This window comes from Varanus komodoensis, unplaced genomic scaffold (genome assembly GCF_004798865.1).
Source record: "Varanus komodoensis strain SLA01 unplaced genomic scaffold, ASM479886v1 scaffold146, whole genome shotgun sequence".
Lineage (NCBI taxonomy): Eukaryota > Metazoa > Chordata > Lepidosauria > Squamata > Varanidae > Varanus > Varanus komodoensis.
The window spans coordinates 224,335-241,028 of record NW_025335427.1 but is presented as its reverse complement, the minus strand read 5'-3'; the positions used below and the strand labels follow the sequence as shown (position 1 = coordinate 241,028).

Below are 16,694 nucleotides of genomic sequence, written 5' to 3'. Positions count from 1 at the left end.
GCTTATTTGTTCAATCTGGAAAGAAGTAGTTAAAATTGTTCATTTCAGTTTTGAATAAAGGTTTAAACAACAGCATCTCAAAAAAGGGTATCGCAAAGCTGGAAAAGGTGATGAAAAGGGCAAGCAACTTGGCCAAGGGCTTGAAACAACTCCCGGGTGAGAAAAGGTGGTGCGGCTGGGGGCTTCGTCAGTTAGAATCGCAGCTATGGCTGAGGGGAAACGCAATGGAGGAGTACAGAAGGATGCATGGTGGTACCATCTCATAGTAGGAGGGTCCAGCAGAGTCATCCCAAATCTCCAAATGGTAGGAGATTCAAGAAAGATTAAGAGGAAAGCCTTCTTCACCATGGTCCCCTCTCGAACCGAGTCTGTTTTCTACTCAGCTCTTGGCTGTTTCACCTACTGGGTAGCAGGTGGAAATTATTCAGCTCTGTTTCTGCAGCATCTCTGACTTCTTCTCAGTCACTTACTTAGAGGGGGTGGGCAGAGCAGAGAGGGCCCAACCCACACGCTTCCTGTGGCAGTCTGTCTGCAGAGAAGCTCCTCTGGAGGCACACTGAGCAGCAAAGTCCCTATTCGTGCAAACTGGGAGAGTCTCCTCGAGAGCGAGCACAGGACCAACAGGGCAGCAGCGTGCAGTGCAGTTCTGCAGAGTGGCCATGGGAAGTGGCCGGGCAGTCTGGCGGGCGACAGTCCTTGGGTTGCTCCTCACAGGTAGGGCTGGCCTCCAGAGCAAGCTGGGCAGCGGGCAGAGGCGGGCGGCCTCCAGTCCTCAGGCGGGCTGGGAAGGGAGGCTTCCCCAGGGGAGGCGGAAGCGCTCCTTTGCCATGTGGAATTCGTCTCCCAGTGTCTGCGGCACCCTCCCAACGGGCGCCAGTTGCTCGAAAAGGAGGTCTGGCCCTCTCTGCCATCCAGCCTCCATCCTGAAGGGAATGGCTGTTGCGGCCAAGCCCCCCCCCCCCACCGCTGCAGAGCCGCACCCCCACCTCAGCAAAAACCCCCCACTGGCAGAGCCAGGCCTGGCTCGGCTTGAGCAGCAGCAGTGGCCTCTTCCTCAGCGTGTTCCACTGAGGCACCAAGACTGAGGCCCCTGAAGAGCCACGGACCCCCCTCGCCCTCTGCACACCTCCCTCCGATGGCCATCGCGGCTTCTTGTGGCTAATGGTGGCCACGAGAGGCAGCGTGCTGTGCAGGCAAGCGTGCTCAGGCTGGCCCCGGGCAGTGTCCACGCTTGCCTTATGCAAAGCGGTCGCTCGCACGGGAGCCGCTGAGCTCAGTGGCCTCCCCTGAATCCCCAGGCATCGTCCTTATTTGGCCTGCCCCTTTGGGGTCTAGTGTGATGACAGAGGGTGGAAGACCTCTCTCTGCCCCATTCCACACAGCACGCATCCTTTTCCAACCCCTCCTTGTGTCCCTCTGTGGTTTCCTCTACACCCCTGCGGTCCTTGTGCCGCCCCGGCCCCCCCGAAGACGGTGGTGGCCTCTCTCCAGCCCTTTGGTCCCTCTTGGGATGGGGCTGGCTGCATTCGTAATGCGCCCCCACCTTCCTTTCAGTCCCGCTCCTAGCAAAACAGCTTCTCTCAGACCTCTGTCCCTGAACCTATGGACCTCCTTCGGCGGCCCTCCCGCAGGCACCATCACTGGTGAGGTTAGGGGTGTGGCTGCAGGAGAGAGGGCCTTCCTACAGACAGGAGACCCCCCCGGGGAGGCTTCGGGGGTCTGCCCCGCAAGTGTGCTGTGCCAGGTAGCGACCTTTCTTCCTCCTTCGCACTGCTGGTTCATGGCTCCTTCTGCAAATCTGACGTTGTTTTTCCTGTGCAGCTTTAAACATTGCATTTTAGCATTTTAGCTGTATGTTTCCTTCTCAGAAAACTTCTGTTTTGTGGCAGATTCAAAACCAAGTAATAAAAAGTCATCCCTGTCGCGACTTTGGCCCTTTTCAGAGCTGCTGCAGAGCTGCTGCTGGGGTCCTCTGCCGCGGTGGCCGCTCGGAGGAGCTTCTTGAGCAGTGGCACTCCACACAAGGGGGCTGGCTTGGCAGTCGTAGCTCATCCTGGGGGGAGTTGCTGGCCCAGCGCTGCCCCAGAGCGCCGGTCCAGCAGCTCCGTGCAGGGCGATGCCACCTGACCCAGGGTCCCTCTCTCTCCCTCTTAGGCTTCATCCTGGCTGGAAAGGTGGCAGCTGCAGAAGGTACCGTTCCTCCTGGTCTCTTGGGGAAGGCAGCCATGAGCCTGGCTGAGGGCCGGCGTGGCTCCCACTCGGACGTTGCTGGCGTGGGGTGGGGCTGCAGGCTCTTCCTCTTGCCTGCATGCACGGGCAGCTCTGGGGGCAGCTGTCATCTCTGTCCTGCTTCCCCCCTTCTTTTTTCAATCTTGCATAGACAGTTGAATGCCGAGCCGGTTTGCTGACGGAGGCCACTGGGCTTCCAATACTGAAGAGGGCCTCCCCTGCTCGGGACCTCGCCACACGGCATCTCCCGGGGTGGGGAGCAGTGCGGCCACTGTGTGGGGGCCCGGCCCAGCCCAGCCCGCCTCCTTGGACAGACTGCATGGGGAGGGCAAGGCCCGGGGTGGCGGCAGTGGGAGGCAGAGCCAAGCTGCCCATGTGCTGGAAGCGCAGCGTGGAGGAGAAGCTGGGCAGGGCTGCGGAAGGCCTCTGCCACTCCCTGGCCGGGGCTGCCTAGGCAAGGCTACTAAACAAGGGGGACAGTCAGTCACCCTGCCGCCGCACGGAGAGGCTTCCGCCGGGGCATGTGGCAGAGGACCCTGGGTTGCAGCCCCGCACCCTGTGGGCGCCTCCTCCACTTAATCCTCTGCCATCTGGCTTGCAGGACCAACCATCCACGTGCTGCAGGCCGGAAAACAGCTCTCTCTGCAGTGTCAGGGGATCACAGGACACGTGAAGTGGATGCGAGATGGAGCCCAGCTGTCTGAGAGCCACCCCACCTTTCCCCTGGGCTCTGTGATGGATGACCCCAGAGGCGTCTTCCATTGCAACAACAGCGAACCCCTGCAGGTGTTTGTGCGAAGTGCGTGAGCCCCCACCCCAGCCCCTGGCTGAAAGCGCAGCACAGTGCAGGCGGCAATGGGCGGGGGGGGGGGGGGTGCAAAGGCCCACGGCCGGCCCTCTCCAGGGCAAGCTGGCCGGCCTGGCCTTATGCCGGCCTGCGGAGGCAGCTTTGTGTCCTTTCCTTCCCTGGGGAGAAGGGATGGGCTTGGGGCCTTGCAGCTGGACAGCCTCCTGAGAGGGGGGACTCCATGATGGGCCCTGCCCCGAGCAGGGACTGGCCCCTCCCCAGCCCCTTCCAGCTCCTGGGGGCTCTGTCTCGAGAGGAGAAGGGCAAGCCCTGGAGGCCAGACGAGTCTGGAAACCGTCGCTTCCGACCTGGACTCACCTGCCGGCTAAAGCGGTGTCCCAGGCTGTTCCCCTCCCACCCCTTCCCAGCAGACCCGGACAAAGGCTTTCTCTCTAAAACGTTTTCTTATGCCACGGCTGGCTGCAAAGTGCACGTGACGGGCAGAGCAGAGCGAGGCCACTGCCCAAGAAGGAAATGCCCCTGGCTGCTTTGCAGTTAATTCTGTCTGCTGGCTTTTACTCCTTGGGCCCGTCAGAAGCTGTTTACCCAAATCTGGCAGGTTCCTGTGTGAGAAAAGCAAGCCCAGTCCCTGCAGGCAGGGAGTCCAGCCACACTCAGGGGCTGCCTCTGCTCGGTCAAGGCCTGGGTGGGCTGAGCCTGAGTGTGAGCGTGCCGGCAGGCGTGTCGTGGTAGGAGCCCGGGGCACACGCAGTGTTCTCTCTTGCTGCAGTGTGCCAAAACTGCATCGAGCTGAACTTGCCCACAGTCTGCGGGATCCTCGTGGCCAGCCTCGTGGCCACCCTCTTCCTGGCTGTGGCTGTGTACTGCATCGCTGCAGAGGAGTCGGGCTGGCAGCCGCGGGGTGAGTGCTGGGCTGCAGGGGGCCCTTCTCCGGAGGAGGAGCCGTGCTGACAGTGCCCCCTCCTCCCTGGGGGCCTGGAGGAGGGTCGGCTCATGTCTGCCCACAGAGGGCCCAGAGCCGGCGCCTCCCCTCGCCCGCTTCCCGCCTCTTCCCCCTCTCTTCTGGGTGGGCCAGAGCGACCCAGCTGGCGAGGGGGGCTGGCTGCAACAGCCCTCCCTGCCCTGCTGTTCGGTCCGTTTCCCGTGGTCTCAGAACCGCATTTTTGCCTCTGCAGCTTCTGAAAAGCAGAACCTGCTGGCCAACGAGCAGCTCTACCAGGTGAGTGTGGCCTCTGGATCTGCACAGGTCTCCCGCTGGGCAGGAGGTGCTCGCCAGGCAGCCCTCCCAGGGACTCTCTGTCCAGCACGAGGCAAAGCAGTGCGGCTGTGGAAGAGCGGTCAGGGGCTGCTCACGTGCGTGTGGCCGGCATGCTGGGCTCGGGGCACGTGGTGCTGGCCACTGAGACGGGCGGTGTCCAAGAAGGAGGCCGAGAGCGAGGCAGAGAGGCCGACTCTGCCCTCCTGCAGCCGCTCCTGCAGTTCGCATGTGCGTGAGGAATGGCAGGGTCTGCAGCTCCCACCCGAGGGGAGACGAGGGAAGGAAGCAGCCTCCCTGGTCAGAGGCGGGAGGGGTGGAGGGCCGGGCCGGGGCTTCCCACAGAGCCCATGTGCCAGTTCCTGCTCTCCTGATGGGGCCAGGAGGATGGAAGGTGAACGAGCCGAGCCCCCTTCTCATGCAGGCCTTTCTCCCTCTCCCTTCAGCCTCTTGGAGAAAACACCAACGGGCAGTACAGCCACATCGGGGCGGCCAAGGCCCGCCGCCGGTGAAAGGCTGCCGGACTGCTCTGCCCCGGCCTTCCTGCTTGACCTTCGCGTGGCCGGATCCCTGGTGGCCGACTGGCGGCTGCCTTGAGGAGCCAGAGCGGGACAGGGACGTGCTTTCAAGCAGCAATAAAGGGCGCCTCAATCTTGCCACTGCCTTTGGAAATGACGCGTGTCTCTCGTATTGAATGAACGGGTGAACTGCTGCTTGCTGCTCCCTTTTTCCAACCCACTCATAATCAGAAGTGCTTCTATATCTCAAAGGTCAACAGCAGTTCTTACGGCAGCTGTTGCTTTGCAAAGCTGAAGAAAGGCGGTTGGGAGTGAGATGAGTAACAAGTTTTGCAAGTGCCAAAAAGTAGCTCTGGGCTGCCTGGAGGTGGGTGATGGGGTAGGCCGGGGATCCAGGGCCAGGCTTGGGCCTGAGGGACCGCCTCATCTGGAGCAGAAGATGAAGGGCCCACTCTGCTCCTTGCACCCCTCTGTGGCTAAGGCTGTGCTGCTCAAATGCCACCTCTGCATCTAATCTCTCTCAAGGCAAACATCTCCGCTTCCTTTGCTTCGAGAAGCTGCGAAGTGGGAGACTCCAACCCGGCTCGTGTGGAGGGCTCTGGCTCCGGGCCCTGGCTCAGGCGCCCACCCACCCCGGGGAGCTGCTGCACGGAGGGAGAGCACGTAGCAGATGCCGATCGCCAGCGGCGGGGGTTGTTTTCGAGAGCAGCTGCGCTTGCTCTGACCACATCCTGTGGAACAAGTGTGGTACCTGAGGCTGCGTGTGTTTATGTGGGACCGCAGCTCTTACTCCCACCGCAGCTGCCACTTCCTGTGCAGCGCTGCCTCCCTTTGGGGCCACCAAGTGGCTCCCATCCTGCCACAGGCAGGGGATGCTGGTCGGTGTGTTTCCCGGGGAGACTGCAGGGCCCTGCCTTCCCAAATGCTCAGGCAGGCCTGCGGCCCCTCTGTACCCTGTGAGGACCATGCGGGCCACCTCTCCTCCGGTCTGCAGACGCCCCTGTGATGGACGCTCCCCCAGCTGCCCTCCCCCTCAGACTCGCCCCGAGCGGCTCTTGTCCCCTGCAGCCCACCTCCTTCCCACCTGGCTGCCCCAAAGCCCCCGCTGGGTCTCCCAAGAGCAGCTAGCAAGAAGGAGCGACGGCCAAGAGGGCAGAGTCGGCAAGAAGAAGCTTTATTGGGCTCTGGCAGGCGCAGCCGAACAAGCAGGGCACAGAGTGGGGCCGGTCCCCCTGCCTCGCTCCCGCGGGGCCCGAATGCAGGAGGCACAGCGGCGGAGGGCGGGGGGCTGCTGGCCAGGTGGCCTGGGTGTCAGGGGCAGCTGGACCGACACGGCTGACGCCGCGCTGCCATCCCCACATCCCAGGAACCGCGGGTGGGTCTGCCTGCGAGGAGCTGATGAACAGGCCGCGAGAGCAGGCGGGGTCCGGAGCTGAGCCGAGCTGCTGTCGTCCTGGAGCCGGAGCCTCCAGGTCTGGGACGATGCCCTGCAGCCCTCCCGCCACCAAGCGCCGCTCGGGCCTGGCAGGCTGCGGATTCCAGCATGGGGGTGCTGCCCTGCTCCCTCTGCAGCTGCCTGCACAGCTCCTCTTCTTTCCGGGCCCCCGACGTGGGAAAGGTCTCGGGCGTCACTGCCCGCACTGGGCCTGCCTCTGCAGGGCAGGGCTGGAGGCACCCGGCAGGGCTCTGGAGGAGGAGGCAGGCTGTCTTCTGGGAACAGTTGCGATGGCCACCGTGCCAGGACTGGGCTGCCGAGGGAGAGCAGTTGCTGGGCAGCAGGAACCAGGACGGAGAGGGGAGGAAGCGGCCGAAACCAACGGGCGAGGCGGTGGTGCCTGGCGAGCCTTTGCCAGCCAGGGTGGAAGAGGGATCCTCGCAGCGCACGGGCCGTCACTCAGAAGGCTTTGGGCTCCAGCCCAGCGTACACCTCACGCTGGCCCTTCCGGATGGGCTGCAGGGGGAGAGCAGTCACCACTCCCTGCGGGCCCCTGCGGGTGGGTGGCTAGTGCGCCGGTCCCACTGCCTCAGGAGAGCGCGGCCCCCCCGGGGAGCGGTTTCACAGGACCCAGGGATGCCGGGGCCGCTCCGGCCACCTGCCCTAGCTTGACACCCCCCAACCCCACATGGCTGGCCGGTTGGGGCCCCTGGTGGGCCAGCACCGCCCTGGCGGGCTCTTCCCTCCACAGCAGCACAGTGCTGGGCTTACCTCGTAGTCCGGGTTCGGGACTGGCGGAGGGCGGTCCGCTTTTGGGCCTGGAACAAAGGGCAGGGTCAGGGGTCCTTCTCACAGCCCCATGGCAGAGGTCGTGAGGGGCCCGCCGGGTCTCCCTCCCCCTCGATGGAGCACTCTGGGCCCCAGCAAGCTTCCTGAGGAGGGGGCCCCTTCTGCCCCAGCACCTCCCCACCCAGCCTCTCCGCCCCCACCCCCAGAGAAGGGCACGCTGCACGTCCCAGCCTGGCCATTGGCTCTTGGGCGAGGCGGAGGGGGGCGCCTGCAGGGCTGCCCTCCCCGGGCACGGTGATGCCACCTTCCAAAGGCTGCGGGCAGAGCGTTCCTGTCCCACTCCCGACAGCCCCTTTCTGGCAAGAGGAAGGGAGGCCACCCGGGTGGAGGACCAGAGAGGGCTCCTCGGGGAGGTCTGCGAATGAGCGCCCCCCCCCCCGCCGTGCAGGAGCCCGGGTGCTGACAGGAGAGGCTGGGCCCTCTCGCCCGGCCTGCCTGCAGAGGATGGGGCCCAGGGGCACTCACCTCGTGGCCGCCCGCGGGCGCCTCCCCGGGCCGCGCCTCCGCCGAGGCTGGCCGCGCGGCTCCTGCGGCAGTAGTAGACCAGGAGCAGGACTCCCAGCGTGATGAGCAGGTCCGCCGCCACGATGCCGGCCACAAGCCCCATGCCCAGCTCCACGCAGTCTGCGCACACTGCCCGGGAGACAGAGACGGTCAGCGCGGTCGGGGCTCGGGGCTTAGCGGTCCGGGAAGACCCAGGCTGACGTCAGCCACCCCAGGCGTGGCTCCCTGCCGGGTGTCACCCGCAAAGGGCAGAGGACCCGGGGCCTCCCCCCGGCCCAGGGCGGCAGGGCCGGCTGTGAGCCGCAGGGACCTTTGGCCTTCAGGAAGATCCTCCGGGTCCCCTCACTGCCTTTGCAGGTGTACTCTTTGCCCTTCTCGATCTCGAGCAACTTGTCCTCTTCGATGGTGAAGTGCTTGCCGTTCGTGCTCTTTTGCTGCTCCCAGCTGGACTCTTTCAGGGGGCAGATGAGAGTCACGGACTTCCCGGAGATGTCCACACCGATCGGCCCGGGGTCTGGGGAGAAAAACGGCGGCTCCCTGGCAATGGCCACGGACTCAGCCCTGTCCCCCTTCCTGCCCCCTTGCAGCACGTGGGCTGCAAAGCAGCCCCAGAGAAGAAGCACCCCGGAGCAGGAGGAGCCTGGAGCAAGGAGAGCCGTCTCCTCCCAGACGCACCCCATCGCCGGGCGTCCAGAACCAGGGGCTGCCCCCCGCCCGGGAGAAGGGGCCTCCCTTCATTCTGTGGGGAACGCCCAGGGGCCAGCCTGGCCCCCACCAAAGGACTCCTGGGACGAGGATGCCCTCAGTGGGTGCCGAAAGCACCCGGCATGGCTTCCTGCCTGAGCCCCCGAGGCAGGGAGTCCCACGGGGGTGGGGGGGCTGTCATGTCGAAGGTGCTTCTCTTGGGGATCTGTCAGGTCACGGTCCCCGAGGAACCACCGCCTCCAGCGCAGTCCGTGAGCCTGCCTGCCGGACCCCCAGGAGCCGCTCCAGAGGCTTCCGCCTCATCCGCCCATCGCTGAGCCCAGAGGGGGCCCAGCAGGCCGGCGGCACTTGGCCCCAGGCACCAGTGGCGGCCAGCAAGGGCTGCCCGCCCAGCACAGGGGAGGCTGGGCCACTGTCCCAGCTCTCCCGTTGCCCGGTCCCAGCTCCCCCCACCCCCTCTTCCTACCCCACCAGCCCTGGTGGGCCCCCCCCCCCCCAAATACCCAGGAAAGGGAAGCCTAGGCTAGGCACTTGGGGCCAGCCCCTCTTACCTTCAGTCTGTCCCCGGACAGGGCTGCCTGTGAAGGAGAAAGAGAGGGGCGGTGAGGAACTGGCCGTCCAGGCCCCAAGGAGCCCCCCAGCCACAAGCAAGGCCTCCCCTCCGGCTCCTTTGACAGAATGCAGGCCAAGCCACGGCCCCTGGGAGCGCTGCCACGGTGGCCTGGTGAGCGCCCGGCCCCTGCTGCTCCGTCCCCACAGACAGGCCCACTGTACATGCGTGTCCTGCAGCTGGCGGCCATGCTTGCCCCGCTGCAAAACCTGGAGGGCAGCACGGGCTTGCTGCAGAGCAGAGCGCCCTCACCCCCAGGAATGGCTGCAGCAGCCCTGGGCAGGTGCCGGCACCCTCGCTGCGGCCCAGGGGGCTCCCAGGCCTGCACTCGCCTGGCCCACGGGTGCACCTGCCCCCTTCTTCCACTCCAGGCATCCTGCGGAGGGCGCCACCATTCTCATCCCAAGAAGCCGCCTGCACCCCGGCTGAGCGGGATGTGCACTTCGTGAGGCCAACAGGGCAGGCTGGGGGAGCCGGACCATTCTGCCACAGGGTGGGGGGGGGCTGCCCCCGGCTTTCCACAGGACCAGACATGTTCAAGAGTGGGGGGAGAGGAGCCCACGAAGAGCTGTCTGTAAAATGGAGTGCTTGGGCTGGGTAGCTGCGTGAGCTCCGGGCCTCATCTGCTGGGCCCTGCAGGAAGCTCTTGGGCCAGCTGGGCTCGTGGGACACTCTGGGCCAGCTGGGCTCGCGGGACACTCTGGGCCTGGTGGGGCGCTGTCCCAAGTGCCGCCGACCCCCATGCTGGGCTGGCCAGTCGTACTCACGGAAGCAGAGCAGGAGTGCCGCCAAGGCACCGAGGCCAGCTGCGCTGCGCATCTCCGCACTTTCTCCCTTTCCCGCAGCTGCTTTAGAGTTCTCTCGTCTGACCCATACCGCTTCCTTTGCCTCTGGAAAAGCTCGAAAGGCACCCCCGAACTGCTGCGTGTGGCCACCGTGGGAGCAGAGCGAGACAAAGACGCCGTTTCCGTGTCAGCCTCAGACCTGCTCGAAACGCCTGTGACAGCATCACCAGCCCGGAAATGCAGAAGCACGAGGCGGCGACACGCTCCCGGTGGGGCTGCTGGCGAGGCCTGCGGTGGGAGGGGAGCAGCACCTGGTGCCCCACCGCCCCCAGCTCAGCAAGCTCCTCCCCACAAGGCCAATGCGTGCCAGCCCTGCCTTCGCTTCCCCAGGTCAGCTGTGGGCCCCGCGAAATGCAGAGCATCCCTGCCTCGTTTTCAGCGCTCTTCTACAGATCTGTGTCCTGCTCAGAGTCCGGGTTCGGGACTGGTGGAGGGCGGTCCACTTTTGGGCCTGGAACAAGGGCAGGGTCAGGGGTCCTTCTCTCAATTTCGGTTGCATTTCAGGAAAACCTGGGAAGAGAACAGAGCTAAAAGCCAGATCAAGGGGCTGGACTGATTCCTCCATGAGGGACGTGTGCAGTGCTTGGGACTTTTTAGCTGGGAGGAAAGACGGCTGAAGGAGAACATGGAAGAAGTGCCTAGATCAGTGCTGGCGAACGCATGACATGCGGGCCATGGAGCCCTCTCTGTCGGCACGCGAGCCCAGTCACCCCAGCAGCTGAGCATCAGATAACAGCGCACACCGGGGCCATGCGCATGCTCGGAAAGCAATAGCGGCGCCAGGCAAAGTCACGAGCCACGACTCAGTAGCCACAACTCATCCAAGCTTTCACATGGCCAGTCAGTGCACTGCCAAGGGGGGGGGGGGGGGGGGGAGAGAGAGAGAGAGAGAGAGAGAGAGAGAGAGAGAGAGAGAGAGAGATGCTTGCACTGACTGTGAGGTGTTTTTTCTAAACTAAAACCTCAGTTTTTGGATTTTATTGCAGTGTTAGCACTTTAGGATAAATAAGTGTGTTTTGGGTTGCAGTTTGGGCACTCAGTCTCTAAAAGGTTCACCATCACTGGGTTAGAGTTAGAAAAATGAGGCGTCCTGGCTTGATTTTGATGGTTGGAATGTGTTTACAGTGGGCACAAATGATGAGCTGTGCCGAGAAAGCTACTCTGGGAGGCCTTTTTCAAAATCGCCCTCTTTTCAGTGGAACTTTAGCCCTAAATAAGCAGTCAGGGCATCGTGTCTGCAGCGAGAAGGCGGACAGGGAGCGGTTTCCCTTCCTCTCTGGGAACAGCTGAACCCCAAAGGGCCCCCCAGCGCAGCTGATTGGGGGGAGGCCCAGGACAGCTCCCGCTTCGCACAGTGCGGCGCTCAGCATGCAGTGAGGGCGGCAGCTGGTGTGGCTCCGAGGGCACTGGCCGCATGCCTGGGGGAAGGCTGGCCGGCCGGCCGGCCGCTGCTCCCAGGGGCTCCGGGGAGGCTCGCACCCCGGTGGGGGCCCGTGGCGGCCGGAAGGTGCCCTTGCCCAGCTGGCCGCCCGCCTGGAGCGCGCGCTGGCCTGGGTGGGAACCGAGCGGCAGGCAGGGGGCCCTTCTGCGACTCCGCCCCACTCAGTCGGGTCCCCCTGGGAGAGCCGGAGGGCCGGCGGGCGGGGCGGAGAGGCGGCGCCCGGGCTCCGGAGAGGCCGCCCGGGCGACGCTCCTGCCCCGTCCCGTGGGAGAGGGCGGGCCGGCCGCTGCCTCCACCTCGCGCATTCCAGCGCGGAGCCGCACCTGAGCGGCGCCATGGCCGCCCTGCCCCCGCGCCCGCCGGGCCCCGCCGGTGCCGGCTCGCTGCTGCTGCTGCTGCTGCTGCTGGGTGAGCGACGCGGCCGCCCCGGCAAGGCGGACGAGCCCCGCAGGGCAACGGGCAGCCGGGCTCGGGGGGCGGCGGGAGCGGGGCTGAGCCGCGTCGGCCCGCGCGCGCCCTGGTGGGAGCGCCCCTCGCAGGCGCCCGGGCGTGGACAGGCGTGGAGCCGCCGCCTGCGCCCCGGCAGCTGGAGGCGTCCCCGCGCGGGCGGCGCGGCTCCCGGGGCCGCACCGGGCTGGTCGGGGGCCGAAGGGCCGGGCGCAGCTGGCCTGTCCGGCCGCGCATGGCCGGCAGCTGCTCGGTGCCCGGGGAGCAGCCTGGCTGTGCTTCCTCCAGCCCAGCCGCCCGGCCGCCCTCTCCGTCGAGGCTCTGGCTTCCCTGGGCAGCGACCCTCCTCGCCCACCTCCAAGCAGGACTTGCCGCCAGATCGCGACCACCAGCGCTCTCCGAGGGGCCCTTCGCGAGGGGAGGCTCCCCTGCCTCGCCTTGGCCGCCGCTGGGAGTCTGAGGCAGAGAGCCGGGCTTGCCTGGGCGCTGCCTTCCTCGCCCTGCGTCGCACAGGCGCGGGCACGTCCGCCTCGGACACGGCAGCATGTTGGGCAATTCACCCGGATGCGCAGCGGGGCAGCCTTCCCTCCCCTTCTGGGCGCCTCGCTTGAGTCACCTCGGCGGGGCGAGCAGGCGCGGACGCCCAGGCGGCTCCCCTGGCCGGGCTCCTGTGCCCAGGTGGGGCAGAGTGAGGCGCCTCGGAGGCCCAGGCAGGGGGCGCATCGCCCAAGGCCAGCTAGCCCAGGGCAGGGACGTGCTGCAGGAGCGCCTGGTAGCCTCACTCCCCCAGTGTTCTGTTGCTGGCCAAGCGGGGCTCCAAAGTATACCTTGAAGAGGCCAGGCCTTTCCGAGGGCTGGGAGGTAGGAGCCGGCTGGTGGCCCTGTGGTAAGTGCTGGCAAGCCGGGGACGCTGCAGACACCTCTGGATCTGGAGGCACACACCCACTTCATGGTGGGGTGACCGTCTGCCCGCCAGAGAGTGACATTCCCACAGTTCACTGTCAAGCAGGGGCCCGTTCGTTTCTTGGAGCGTGGCTTCAGCAGCCTTAGCCTGGCTGTCCTGCTGCCGCCTTCTGCGAGGGCAGCCTAAAGGGGGGTCCGAGGAAGGCTCCGGGTGGCGGGCTGCCCCCTCTGTGCCCTGCAGAGCAGCCACGCCAGGGACCGCCTTTGCCAGTGCAGGCTTCTTATTCCTGTTCGGTCTGTTTGCCTTTAGTGTTCCGGTCCGTGGGGGCTCTGGACATTTATACCCCTGGATCCCTGGAAGCGGTGAACGGGACAGACGCGCGCTTGAAATGCACCTTCCGCAGCCACTCCCCTGTTGGACAGCGGCTGACAGTGACCTGGAACTTCCAGGCCCAGCCAAAGGGCCCAACAGAGTTTGTGAGTCCCGCTCTGCCCATTGGCCCCGCGTGGTCGGTGTCAGCGGCTTGATCTGGCTTCTCCTGCCCCACCAGGTTTTCTACTACAACGACCAGCCGTATCCGCCCAGCTCAGGTCGCTTCTCAGGCAGGGTCACGTGGGATGGCGACATCCACAGGAACGATGCCTCTGTCATGCTCTGGAACGTGAATCCCAATGATAACGGGACCTTCCAGTGCCACATCAGGAACCCGCCGGACGTGGACGGCGCTGCCGGGGAGATCCGGCTGAGTGTCGTGACGAGAGGTGTGTGAGCTGAGGAGGGAGGTGCGGAGTTGCTCAGGGGCCAGACGGCTGGGCAGGGGCTTCCGGCCCCGCCCTGACATGCCCCGCGTTTCTGCACAGCAAGCTTCTCGGAGATTCATATCTTGGCCCTGTCTGTCGGTGCTGCCTGCCTTCTGATGATTGTCATCGTGGTGGTGGTGGTCACCTGCCGTCACTGGCGGAGGATGCGGCAAGACAAGGCCCGGGAGGCGGTGGAGATGGAGATGTGAGTGTCTGTGTGGGGCTTCTGGAAAGCTTGTGAGGGCAAATAGCCTGCCCCCAGGAGCCCCAGCTCCATGGGCCTATTGCACCACAGCCAGCGGGGGACAGGAAGGCTGTTTAGGGGTTGTTTAGGGTTGTTCAGTGGATACCGCAGTGAGGACCCAGGGATGTGATGGCCCCCCACCTGTGCTCTGGTGTTCAGGTGGGTCGCTGGTGAGTGCTAAAGGGTTGTGGGAAGGCGGAGGCGAAAGCTCAGGCCGTGTCCGCCCACGGAGCAGAAAGAGGTGAGTGATGGGCCTGGATCACTCCGGGCTGCAGGCAGATGGACTCTTCTCTGCAACGTTCCGCACAATAACCCCCTGCAAAAAGTTTCTAATGCTCCAAGGCGAAAGGTTGTCCTGTGCGAGTGGCACCGGCTTCCTTTTGGCAGGAAGTTCTTAGCGAAGCAGCCGTGTGCGGGTGGGACTGTCCCCTCCCGCTCGGTCACCTCGGCTGGTGCAGGCCATCCTCTCTGGGCTTTGCTGCCCATTGAGAGCTGCCTGGAAGAGGAGCCTGCTGCAGCTCTGGGTGGCTCGCACTGAGCCAGGGGAAGAGGGGCTGGCTGGGGAGGGGCTGGCGGCCGGCAGCAGCCAAGGGCGGCTCCGCAGCATCTGCCAGATGCAGATCCTGACTCACAGGGCACAGGGATGGGCGTGTGAGCGCTTTGCCTCCAGCCAGACCTAGGAAGGCGGGGTGGGGACATGCACCAAAGCCTAGGCTCGCCCTCCAGACTGAACGCAGGGCTCTCTGGGTGGTGGGAAAGGAGCCCCCCCCCGCTCGCCTCAGCCGCTCTGGACCAGTTCGGGCTCCCTCCTCATCCGCCTGGCCCTGCCACTCTGGGGAGGTGGCACTGATGGCTGCTTGTGTTGCATTTAACAACAGGCCCGAGAAGGAGAAGCTGAGGGACAACCAGCAGGAGAAGGGGACGCCTTGGCGCAGAGAGGATGCCTGAGGGGCTGGCCGGTACCGTGGCCTGCCTGCTTCCACCGGAGGGCTTTCTCGTCCTGGGGGACCCAGTGTGGGCACTGGGGAGGGGCTTCCTCATAGCCGCCCAGCTGTTGCCTGGCCTCCCGAGGGGGAAGGAGCAGGAGGGCCAGTCGCTTCCTTCTCTCCATCCCTGCCCTGCCCTGCCCTGCCCTGCCCTGCCCTGCCCTGCCCTGCCCTGCCCTGCCCTGCCCTGCCTGGGGAGGGCCAGCCTCCAAGGGCTTCTGGGCCACCTTGCAGGCCCCGCTGCAGCCCTGCCTCCCGCCCGTCCGGATCCTCCTCACAGGCCGCTGCGCCCCCTCCCCGTGCTCTTCCGGGCTCTGCTCAGAGCGGGCAGGGGCTGGATGCTTGGCGGGCGGGGGGGGGGCGTGATTCGCCTTCGGGGCTCCTGTGGCTGCGCCCATCGTGGGGAAGGCTGCTGGGGCCCCAGCGTCCACAAGGAAGCAGGGGCTGGGGCTGGGCTGACGAGACCTGACTGCTTCTTGCATGGGCATGTGGGCAGACTGCGGACAGCTCCTTCTCGCTTCTTGCCGAATGGTCAAGCCCTGCAGACAAGCGCAGGCCCGCCAGAGTGCTGGCCGGGCGACTCGTGCGGCACAGGAAAGGGCGGCCGAGGCAGCAGCCACGCTGCCTGCTGGTGCCCGCGAGGGCAGCTGCCTGCTCCGGGACTGAGGCGGGGCTGGTGCCCGGCCAGGGATGCGGCCACCAGCCTCCCGCCAGCACGGCAGAGAGCGGGGTGAGCAACCCTTTTCTGCCCGGGCTTCCGTGTTGCACAGTGGAGGGGTGGGGTGGATTCGGCGGCAGGCAGGCAGTGCCAGAGTCCAGACGGGGGGTGAGGGGGGGGGGTCACCCTGTTCTCTTTCTGTCCCCCCCCCCCCCGTCTTCCCTTCCCTACAGCAGGTCTTAGGGACCGCCCTGCAGTGCACTCCAAAAGTCCCTGGTTTGGCTGCCGTTGGAAAGCTTCCTGCAAGAGACCTGAGGGAGCCACTGCTGCCTGTCAGTGTAGACAGTGCTGGCCAGATGGGCCTGGTGCCTGGCTCAGCACGTGGCCGCTGCCTACGCTTCCCCGGCACATGGGGAATGTGCGGCACCTTGTTGCCGTGTCCGATCTGATTGCACGCAGAGGGCTTGTGAAGGGAGGCTCAGGGCTACCCGTCGCCCGGCCGCCTGACCTGTGCCGGGGCCCTTTCACTTCCCACACAAAGGGCCAGGCTGGCCTGTATCCAGACAGGGAGATGCTCCAGGAAGCTGGAGCGAGGAGGATCCAGGTGCCTGTTCCAGCCCTGAGCAGGCTGCTTCTTTGAAAGGGGCAGCAGCTTCCCATTTGTGGCCTCCCTGCAGCCAGAATCGAGCCATTTCTCTCCAGCGCAAACGTAACTGCACTTCTGTTGCCCTCTCAAGTTCCGGAGGAACTCAACCCTTGAGTCCAGCTGAGTAACCTGCCAAGCCCAGCCCCCTCTGGCTAGGCTGGCTGGAAGTGTGCCATGTCGCTCTGTCAAAGTCCTTGGTGCTCCAGCCAGGAAACCAACCACCAGAGTACAGAGCAGTTTCCACATCTGCAGTGCCAGCCGTCCTGGCTGCCTGCCCTCTTCTGCCCAGTCCACCTTCTGCGCTTGCTCTTGCAACAAATCGGGCGGAGGTGCTTGTTCACTGAGCTTGCTCTGCTGCTGGGCTGTGGCACCCGGGCTGCTGGCAGTCCTGCCACCCCTGTGCAGGCATGTTTTCCTACGCGCACTGAAAAGTTGCTTTCACTGCCTTTCATTGGTTTGAAACTCCTGGGTTTCAGATCCGGTTGAACTCCCTGCAATAATTGCATGAAGGGGAGGGGGTGTGTCATAACTGTATTTCACAACTGTAGAGTCTCACTCTTTCATACTTTTTTAAAAAAAGTCTTTGTATGTAAATAAATTGAATTTCATAATAAACTTGTCCAAATGTGTCCATGTGAATTTGTTGCAGCAAAACCAGCAGAGTTCTGCGCCACCTCAAAGACTAGCAAACTTCTGGCAGAAGGTTTTGTCATGTTCACCACTGCATTGCATGCATGAAGTTTCAAATGGATGGAAGTGTTTATTTTTAACAAAAATGGTAAACGTCAGGCAGGAGGAACCAAATGTAAA

General features: G+C 64.7%; 3 protein-coding genes across 4 annotated transcripts; 2 read left to right on the top strand and 1 right to left on the bottom strand.

Moving 5' to 3' along the window:
* Window positions 1-541: 541 nt before the first annotated feature.
* Window positions 542-4,964, top strand: LOC123020236 (T-cell surface glycoprotein CD3 gamma chain-like). The gene is made up of 6 exons (XM_044423679.1): window positions 542-714; window positions 2,155-2,190; window positions 2,831-3,028; window positions 3,807-3,938; window positions 4,213-4,256; window positions 4,739-4,964. Exons 1-6 carry the CDS (start codon window positions 660-662, stop codon window positions 4,802-4,804), a joined length of 531 nt encoding a protein of 176 aa, XP_044279614.1. The 5' UTR covers window positions 542-659; the 3' UTR covers window positions 4,805-4,964.
* Window positions 4,965-5,963: 999 nt separating this feature from the next.
* CD3E (CD3e molecule) lies at window positions 5,964-12,057 on the bottom strand. Its single transcript, XM_044423699.1, has 7 exons — window positions 12,002-12,057; window positions 9,681-9,834; window positions 8,855-8,881; window positions 7,909-8,112; window positions 7,560-7,727; window positions 7,017-7,063; window positions 5,964-6,761 (listed from the first exon to the last, which is right to left on the bottom strand). The coding sequence occupies exons 2-7, from the start codon at window positions 9,730-9,732 to the stop codon at window positions 6,705-6,707; spliced, it is 555 nt and encodes a 184-aa protein (XP_044279634.1). The 5' UTR covers window positions 9,733-9,834; window positions 12,002-12,057; the 3' UTR covers window positions 5,964-6,704.
* Window positions 11,524-16,444, top strand: MPZL2 (myelin protein zero like 2). Of its 2 annotated transcripts, none has more exons than XM_044423698.1 (5): window positions 11,524-11,607; window positions 12,860-13,026; window positions 13,101-13,311; window positions 13,411-13,555; window positions 15,472-16,444. In XM_044423698.1, exons 1-5 carry the CDS (start codon window positions 11,535-11,537, stop codon window positions 15,479-15,481), a joined length of 606 nt encoding a protein of 201 aa, XP_044279633.1. In that variant the 5' UTR covers window positions 11,524-11,534; the 3' UTR covers window positions 15,482-16,444. The 2 variants fall into 2 exon arrangements, with proteins under 2 accessions (XP_044279633.1, XP_044279632.1); XM_044423697.1 differs by lacking the exon at window positions 15,472-16,444 and adding an exon at window positions 14,473-14,727.
* The last annotated feature ends 250 nt before the right edge of the window (window positions 16,445-16,694 follow it).

Coding starts and splice junctions, on each gene's coding strand:
- LOC123020236 (XM_044423679.1), top strand. CDS start 660: ATGGGAAGTGGCCGGGCAGTCTGGCGGGCGACAGTCCTTGGGTTGCTC. Junction 715..2,154: donor CCTTGGGTTGCTCCTCACAG/GTAGGGCTGGCC, acceptor TCTCCCTCTTAG/GCTTCATCCTGGCTGGAAAG. Junction 3,939..4,212: donor GTCGGGCTGGCAGCCGCGGG/GTGAGTGCTGGG, acceptor TTGCCTCTGCAG/CTTCTGAAAAGCAGAACCTG.
- CD3E (XM_044423699.1), bottom strand. CDS start 9,732: ATGCGCAGCGCAGCTGGCCTCGGTGCCTTGGCGGCACTCCTGCTCTGC. Junction 7,728..7,908: donor GATCTTCCTGAAGGCCAAAG/GTCCCTGCGGCT, acceptor TCTCCCGGGCAG/TGTGCGCAGACTGCGTGGAG. Junction 7,064..7,559: donor CGCCCGCGGGCGGCCACGAG/GTGAGTGCCCCT, acceptor CCTTTGTTCCAG/GCCCAAAAGCGGACCGCCCT.
- MPZL2 (XM_044423697.1), top strand. CDS start 11,535: ATGGCCGCCCTGCCCCCGCGCCCGCCGGGCCCCGCCGGTGCCGGCTCG. Junction 13,312..13,410: donor GCTGAGTGTCGTGACGAGAG/GTGTGTGAGCTG, acceptor GTTTCTGCACAG/CAAGCTTCTCGGAGATTCAT. Junction 13,556..14,472: donor GAGGCGGTGGAGATGGAGAT/GTGAGTGTCTGT, acceptor ATTTAACAACAG/GCCCGAGAAGGAGAAGCTGA.